Raw genomic sequence first — 8664 nt, 5'->3', positions numbered from 1 at the left:
ATTAAAAAGAATAAGATAAAAAATTAAGTAAAATAAATATAAATAGGTAGATATATAGAAGTAAAAGGATGATGGCTAAAAGGATATCAGGATGTCTGTCACTGCAGAGAGACATACATCAGGAGGAGCAGGTGACTCTGACTGGGTCATACAGTAGCTGTCACAGTTGATGTGGTTCAGAATGAAACCTCAGCTCTGCACTGATTGGATGAGACTGCTACTCTTCCTCCTCTGATTGGTCCACAGCATGCTTTTTTTTTTTTTTTCTCTTCTTGCTTTTATATATATATGTATATATATATATATATATACATATATATTTTTTTCTTTTATTCTTCTTTTTTTCCCTTCTCTTCCTCATAACAAAATATAATAAAATGAAATATGGATAAAACAAAAGGGAGAGGAAAAATAAATTTAAAAAAATTTAAAAAATCTTTTTTTTTTAAATAATTTAAAAAAATTAAAGAAAAAAAAAAAAAAATAAAGAAATCAAGAAATAAAGAAAACTTAAAAAAAGCCAACATAACTGGGCAAGATCAATATCATGTGACTGTGTGTGTGTGCACTTGAAAGGGGTTTTGGTGGCTGCCTGTCAGTCAAGGTGCAAATCAAATTATGGCAAGATTAAAAAGAATAAGATAAAAATAAAGTAAAATAAATCTAAATAGGTAGATAGAAAGAAGTAAAAGCATGATGGCTAAAAGGACACCATGATGTCTGTACAGTAGGTGTCACAGTTGATGTGGTTGTGAGTGAAACCTCAGCCCTGCACTGATTGGATGAGCCTGCTACTCTTCGTCCTCTGATTGGTCCGCAGCATGCTCCTCGTCCTGGGCTCTCCATCCAATCACAGCACCGCAAAGTTGTGCTGCGGAAGAGGAGATGTGAAGAGGAGATGGCTGAACTTAGATAGCCCTCCTGTGTTTGGGTATATCTCCACCATGGACCTTCTTCTCCGGAGGACAGAGAGGAGCGGAGGACGGCTGCTGGTCCTCGCAGTAGTGCTCGGCTGGTGTTTAGGAGCTGTGAGCTGTTTCGGACAGAATCTAGACAGCGAGTTCACCTTTCTGCTGCAAGCCGGAAGATCCGAGTGTTTCTTCCAGACAGCAGTGAAGAATGGTACTATGGAGGTCGAGTATCAGGTAACTGTGTGTGTCCAGCACACACAATCACTCTGTGTGTTCACATGTACATGCTAATGTTATCTGTGCACGGCTTGACGTGGAAACAGGAAGACCATGTTGATGGCTAACAGCTACTAATGTTATTCTGTTAGCTGCATGCTTTAAAGGTCCCATATTATAAAAAAAGATTCTCATGTTTTTTATTATAAAGCAGGCTTAAATCCTATGTAAATACTGTGAAAGTATCCAAACACTCAATCCACAGGGAAATACACACAGCCCGTATTCAGAAACTCTGTATTTGAAACAAGCTGTCAGGATTTGTGCCCATTCGTGATGTCACAAATATACAATATTTAGACCCTTGACACAATTTTTAACGTAAACTAAATGTGTCCCGGTTCATTCCTGGTTGCAGTGTATGTGAATATCATCAGCTGACAGAAAGTACACATGGACCCAAGCTGTTACCTAGCAACGCAATCTGTTGCAATTCCGTTGAAATGCACTAAAACGGAGCGTTTCAGACAGAGGGGCATATTCAGACTGACAGTATGAGGAAAATAACGTTTTTTTTTAACATTACAGCATGTAAACATGTTCTAGTAAAAACACCAAATACAAGTATGAACCTGAAAATTAACATAATATGGGACCTTTAAGTTTATCTGCATGCTCTACTTGCTATGCATAGCCTATTTATTGTTACAAGTCACCTGTAAGCTAATGGCAGCTCATATGGCTTCATTAACTTAATGTTGTGGGAGTAAACAACAACAACCTAGCTCACATTTTCCAGAAAAGCTGGAAAAACAATCCATAACTTTATTTATAGCACATTTTCTGCAAGATTGTAATAAAAGAGGGACTTCCCTGAAAGAGATGACCACATGTGTTTCACTTAGAAAGATCAGTGATAATAAAAATACTGTACAGGATATGAGATAGTACACACATTGCTCATAGGAAGGTTTGAATGAGTCACTATGTAAATGATCAGATCCTGGTTAGCCTCTGGTCAGCAGGTTGTTCCTGAAGGGAGGTCCTTGGTCCTGGTCCTGGTCCTAGTCCTGGTCCTGGTCCTGGTCCTGGCCCCGGGGGACAGCTAACAGACAAGTGTTTACTGAGGGAAAGGACAAAACCCCATAAAAATGCCTGTTGTCTGACATTTAATCAGGCACCAGCTATTCAAAGGTCAACAGCATAATCTTAAAGTCAGTTCACAGCGTTGCTGTATAATTAATAGATGAGTGTCGAACTAGGTGATCATAAGGGACAGAACGGAGTTGATGACTAATGTTCTCTGTGAAATGTTGTTCCAAGTGCCCTTAAAACATGACACATTGGTTACAGCGGCTACCAGCGAGACGGCTGCGATCAGACTGACCCTCTACACCACAGAGGGACGGCATCTCAAATCACAGCGTCAGCACTGCAATGTGTGATCTTATTGATTGTCTCTCTGCTCCTGCTAGTAATACACCATGAATACTGTAGACATGGCTGCATTTTATATGTCTAAATACTGGAGCATACGAGAGGACAAGGTGGGAATTTTTAGGAGTGATGAGTGTCACAGGATGCCCACTCATCAGAGTTAATTTAGTGGTTTTGAGCAGCTGCCCCAGAGCAACAGGACCTCTATGTGCACACAGTGACATCTCCGGTCGACTGCTGCAGCTAACAGTTATTTTCATTATCTATTAATTTGAAGAGTATTTTCTTCATTAATCGTGTAAAATGTTAGAAACAATGAAAAAATGTCCATCACAGTGTCCCAGAGCCCAAGACGACGTCTTCAGATTGCTTGTCTTGTCCCAAAAAACCCCCCCAAATATATTCAATTTACTATCACAGAGGTTGAAGGAAATACGCAAATATTCACATAAGAGATGTTGAAACTAGTGAATTTTTGGGCATTTTTAATTGATCGACTAACTGTTTCACCTCTTCTTCTGTCCAAACGGTGCAACGGCGTTTACAATGTAAAGTTCTGTTGGCCAGCAGTGTATTTGTTTAGCGGGTGAGTCTAAGAGACGACAATACTCTCTCTCTTGAGAGGCACTCGTCATAATCTCTCTTGTTTGTCCTGCGGCGTCCTGTTTGGTGGCCTAGTGGTGAAGACGCCCACCACGTAACTGCAACGTGTCTGGTACCATCCTGGCTGGGGACCTTTGCTGCATGTCGTATCCCTGTCTCTCTTCATATCTCTCTACTGCCACTATCTCCTAAAGACAAACAAATCAATCTTCAGGAAAAAAGAAAAAGAAAATGGTTGACTTCAGAATATCATTAGTAGAGTTGTTCCGATACGGGAACAGTAATCAGAGCGAGGAAAATGTCAGCCATTTGGTAATATTTCACAGTGGAAAATCAAGTAAAACGGCGATATGTACAGTATATAAGGCTTCTGTTTTGAGGGGTGGCACTCAATGTTGCCAGTTTCAACACCAGCAATCTTATAAAACATTTGAAGATGCATCACACGAAACAGCACGACGACTTCACCGAGGCAAAGCGGGGAAAAAAAGGATGAATCGCACCCGTAAACGCTGGAAACCACATTCCAACGACGAGATAAATTCCACAAACATTGCCCAAAAGCGACGAAGATATTATATTTATCACGCTGGTATTGAATCGGTACTCGGCATCGTCCGATACCGCAAGTTCAGATATCGGAATTGGTATTGGGAAGGAAAAAATGGTATCGGAACATCTCTAATCATTAGCATGTTGCTCAGTGTGTGTATGTATTTGTGTGTACACATCCAGGTGATAGCGGGCGCTGGTATGGATGTAGACTTCACCATCATCTCTCCAGAAGGCAACCAGCTCGTCATGGAGACTCGACGCTCTGACGGAGTCCACGTGTTAGTGTTACCTCACATTGACCTGAGTCCTTGGTCTTATTTCATATTACTGAGCCAGCTGGATCTGTCCGTTTATCTTTGACTTTATTTCCTGTTATTCCAGGGTGGAGCCTACGGTGGAGGGAGACTATGAAATCTGCTTCGACAACAGCTTCAGTCGCTTCTCAGAGAAGATGGTGTTCTTTGAGATCATCATCGAGGGTCAAGGAGGAGATGTGGGTGGAGATGAAGAGTGGCCGGGATTAGAGGAGCCCGATGGAAGCCTTCTGGAGTACAAGCTGGACGACATCCGGGTGAGACGTTTGTTTGGGGTTTAGTAATGAATTCACAAAAGGAAATGTAGTTAACTATGCAGCTGACCTCTTACTAAAACCCCTGTTGTTGGCATATATACTCAACCAACGTCTACACAACATCCAGGGAATAAGAGGAGAAATAGTTGTAACACATTTGTTGTGTAGGTGCAACCCAGGTCATATTGCAATCATGTTTTAATCCGGTTTGGCTATGTCAACAAAGCAGAGAAACTCCGATTACAACATACAGAGGGAGAGTGACTTCATTCTCTGCTCAGGTAGACATTACTCCTCTATGTCTTTACATAGAAAATAGTTGTATGCTGCTATGTTAATGCTCTGGATATCGTAAAGAGAACCTTTAAGGCCCAGACACACCAACCCGACATCAAAGAACTAGCGGCGACGAAGGCTGACCGTTGAGTCGTCTCATGTCGTCTTTGGCCAAAAAGTTGCACTCGAAAGCACCACAAAGCCAACGGTCAACTACCATGTACGTTCTGCGCCTGCGTGAAATGAAATACCTCTCTCTACCAGCAGGTAGGCTGTATTTGTCATTCAAAAAAGTGCAACCAGAAGACTGAGGACGGCGGATATACAAGCCGTTGTTATGATACGTACATGAAACAAATCGCCGACCATTTTCACACCACTCTCACTCACCACTTAGCTTCATTCCAGACGGCCATGTCGTTGTGAAAATATCTTTGTTGGAATGATCAGATGAGATGAAGATGAAAAATGAGAAGAGCCCTCTATGTTTGTCCTCTTGACTTCACTCGTTGGCCTGCTTTCCTCACTTCTGTTTCTCTCCTCGTGCACTAATTCGCTTAAGCTGAACAGCCAATCAGAGTGATTTCTCTCACCAACGGGCACTGCTGCAGATTCAACATGCTGAAACTAGGCCGACAAACGCTCACAGACGGCCCCAAACTGTCCGATGGCCGACCGTCGGCTTGATGTGTCAGGGCCCTTAAGCCTGAATAGTGTGAAGACAAGTTTTTTTTTTCAGGTTTAGATCTGTCCCCTTGCTCCTGTAGTACTGGCCTCTGGACCAAATACTATTAAAGGTGCTACATTTCATATTCAGTGCATTAATATAACAGCAAACAACTATTTTCTATGTAAAGATATGGAGGAGTGAAGTCTACCTGAGCAAAGAATGAAGTCACTCTCTCCTCTGTGTGTGTTGTAATCCGAGCTTCTCCTTGCTTTGTTGACATAGACGGGTCGGTCACGCCTGCTTTTAGTGCATGTGAGCGTGCCCCACCGGCTTGCTAACGGCTACCACTTTGCACTGCTTTCATACGGCGGTTACAGCCGATAACGGCATCATCACGGAAGCGTAGCTCCCACCCTCCGGTTCCCCGTCAGGTAAACACTGTTATCTCCGTCCGCACTTTGGCTGTTGTTAGCGCTGTTCGCACCGTTCGCTACGAGCCACTGTCTCACTGTCGCTATGATGAGAGCCATTGAGAGGCAATAGAAATGCTCCCAATCTCGTATTTAGCACTTTTAAATATAGCTTGACTGTTCAGAGGATGAGGCTAATGTTTCTTATTGTCAGCAAATCCCATGAAAAGACCAGAACCAACAATCACCTGATCCTACTAACACGTATTGTCTGTGTGGCCTGATAAATCTGATTCCTCTGTGCCAAAGAGCTCCATTGTTGTACAAAAAAACTATTAAAAGCACATCAGTGAGCCACATTGTTGCCCTGGGTAACATGTTCCCACATTAGGATGAACATACGTACTATTTTGAGTCAATCCTACACACACCATACTGTTACCGTAAATACTCCCTGACTAGAGTATATTATTCCACGGCTTTAAATAGTCCCCAACAAATGCACTGTTTCGTTCTGCTGTGCACTTGCCCTGTGAATAGTATGAGTGACAATAAAGTTAATCTTGAATCACTTGATTCTCTTAATCCTGTTTCAGGAATGTTTGCTAAAGACCACAGCGACCAGCTGTTTTATGAAACAATTTAGCCTCTTCTCTTTTATGACACTATATATCTCTGACCCATTTTCTTTTGTGTTTAGTAGGAACAAGTTGAGCTTGAGGCTGAGCACCACAGACAGGCTGGGGAAGTGGGAAAGTATTGAAAGATGCAGTCGTGGTTTTGGTCTTTTTGTGGGATGTGCTGACAATATGGAAAATATAGAATAACGTCAGCCATAACCATTAACTAGTATGTGTCTACTTGAAGACTCCTAACGGCTAACACCAGCTGGAAACTTTAGCTACTCTGCGGGTCAGACAAGCTAGATCAAACCACAGTGATGGTCTGGTCTATGGAATGACCCAATTTTATGATTTGCCTGCTGACAGGCTGACATTTAGCACAAAATCAATACCAGCACAGAAAATAAACATGTCTGCTAAATTTTGTTGAGACCAAGCACTTAGGAAGTGCGCCGGGCTTTGATGCAGATTTTTGTAGTGGCCAAACGGTGGTACTACAACTTCAGTGTCCATCATGTGATGCCATTGGGCCCAAAAATACTTTTTCCCGTAGACTTACATTGGGAAAGTACGGAGCCCCCCTAGACCCCGAGGAGAACATTTTTATTAATTCGTGGCCTCAAGTTAGGAACTCGTTCCCTCGAGTTAGGTCACTATCCTCAACAGAGGATGTGTCGACAATGCTTTTGAGACCCATCTTCTCCGTCAGTTACTTCCACTTCCCTCTCATTACAGCCACTACTTTTTTTTTTTTAAATCCCTAAAACTGTCCTCCCAATGTCCTCAGGAGTCCATGGACTCTCTGCACAGACGCTTGGAGCGCAGCCGGCAGATGCAGACGGTGTTGCGGGCGTTTGAGGCCCGGGACCGAAACCTCCTGGAAGACAACCTGTGGAGGGTCTCATTCTGGTCCTGTGCCTGCGTGCTGGTGATGCTGTGTGTCGCCCTCACCCAGGTAAATGGAGCACTGACGCACCACACCACACCACACCACACCGCACAGCACTTCTATTTGAATCGTACACCCAACATCACGCTATCTGTGTGTGTGTGTGTGTGTGTATTTCTCCATTGCCAGGTCTACACTGTCCGTAAACTGTTCGACGATAAGCGGAGGGTCTGCACATAGAGGGATTATTTTGCAGTGATAAAAGACAGCCAACGAAGGAGAACAATCCAATCCAAGATGTTCAGCTGGTTACCCATTCAGACTGTGCTCCATTATCTCTCATTTACATGAACACCAGCATTCAACATCGATTTTAGTTTTTGTTTTTTTTTACTTTGAAAATGTTGTTTTAGATCAGCTTGTGAGCAATAATTAAAAATTATTAGATCATGAAGGGTAACCAGATGGGGAAGTTGGTCATTTCATTTCATTTAGTGCCTTTAATGTCAAATCTTACCACAAACCAATGAGGAAATACTATTCAAAAGGCACTGCCTACGCAGACTGAACAATACATGTTGTAGTATAACTGCTGTCCTACGTTTCCGGAACCGGTGAGAGGTTTTTGGAATATTTCGTTAAAGGTGAAATGATCCTTACTAAAGGTTAAAGGTCGACTCAAAAGCTCCTGGTCCGCCGGTTTACAAGGGATAACAATGTGCAATAGTGTTGTTGGCGTATTTGTTCTTCCTGACGGTTTAAGATCTTTCCATCATAGTAGTGATGTGTCCATCTGACCAGGCGTTTCCTTGGTTACAGCCGTGTCGATGGTTAGTTCTTTTGAGATGTTACTGATTTCAGTTCAAGTCCATGCTGAAGTGTCGACCCATAAGAATGTAGAATAAGAAAGGGGGATGATTTGCAGTGTGATTGCCAATAATGTACAAAGTGTCAGCACTCTTCAGACAAATATGTGTATGTCGGTTCAGATGTGTATCAGTGTGAACATACTGATTGTTAAACGTGTGTTTGTGTGTCTCTGGCTTTTGTTTTGTCCTTTAGATGATCAAACTTGTCTTTTTTTTTTTTTTTAAACATGTTTGTGTCAACAGGATGTGTGACATTTTGATTCTGCTGAGACAGCCATAGGGAGTTTTTTTTTTTTTTTTTTAAATAAGAACAGGCTTTCATTACATATTCAATAGAATAAGTAAAAATCAGGTTTACACAGGAGTCACTGATATTAATAAATGCATTTTTTACGCAGGAAATACTTGGTTTGACGTGAGTTGTCTTTGACAATTAAAAAGAAAACGGTAACATGGAGTCTTTTTAAATGTGTTCTGTGATGACTTGCATATGAGAAACCTTAGTGCTGCCGCTTGGCACACGAGAAACCATATCTATTTGTCCTTTTCTTTTTAATCTTTTATACAAGATTGTTTTTACATAACCCTGCTTGTCAGTGTGCAGTATTTCCCCCAGAGCCACTTGGAGGAAGCA

General features: G+C 42.0%; 1 protein-coding gene across 1 annotated transcript; it reads left to right on the top strand.

Annotated features, from left to right (window-relative positions):
• The first annotated feature begins 806 nt into the window (after positions 1-806).
• Positions 807-8432, top strand: tmed1b (transmembrane p24 trafficking protein 1b). Its single transcript, XM_074629176.1, has 5 exons — positions 807-1145; positions 3903-4000; positions 4104-4293; positions 7060-7227; positions 7351-8432. Exons 1-5 carry the CDS (start codon positions 822-824, stop codon positions 7399-7401), a joined length of 831 nt encoding a protein of 276 aa, XP_074485277.1. The 5' UTR covers positions 807-821; the 3' UTR covers positions 7402-8432.
• Positions 8433-8664: the final 232 nt, after the last annotated feature.

This window comes from Sebastes fasciatus, chromosome 3 (assembly GCF_043250625.1).
Source record: "Sebastes fasciatus isolate fSebFas1 chromosome 3, fSebFas1.pri, whole genome shotgun sequence".
Lineage (NCBI taxonomy): Eukaryota > Metazoa > Chordata > Actinopteri > Perciformes > Sebastidae > Sebastes > Sebastes fasciatus.
Note: the sequence above shows the minus strand (reverse complement) of the source record. Positions and strands in the feature narration are given on the sequence as shown.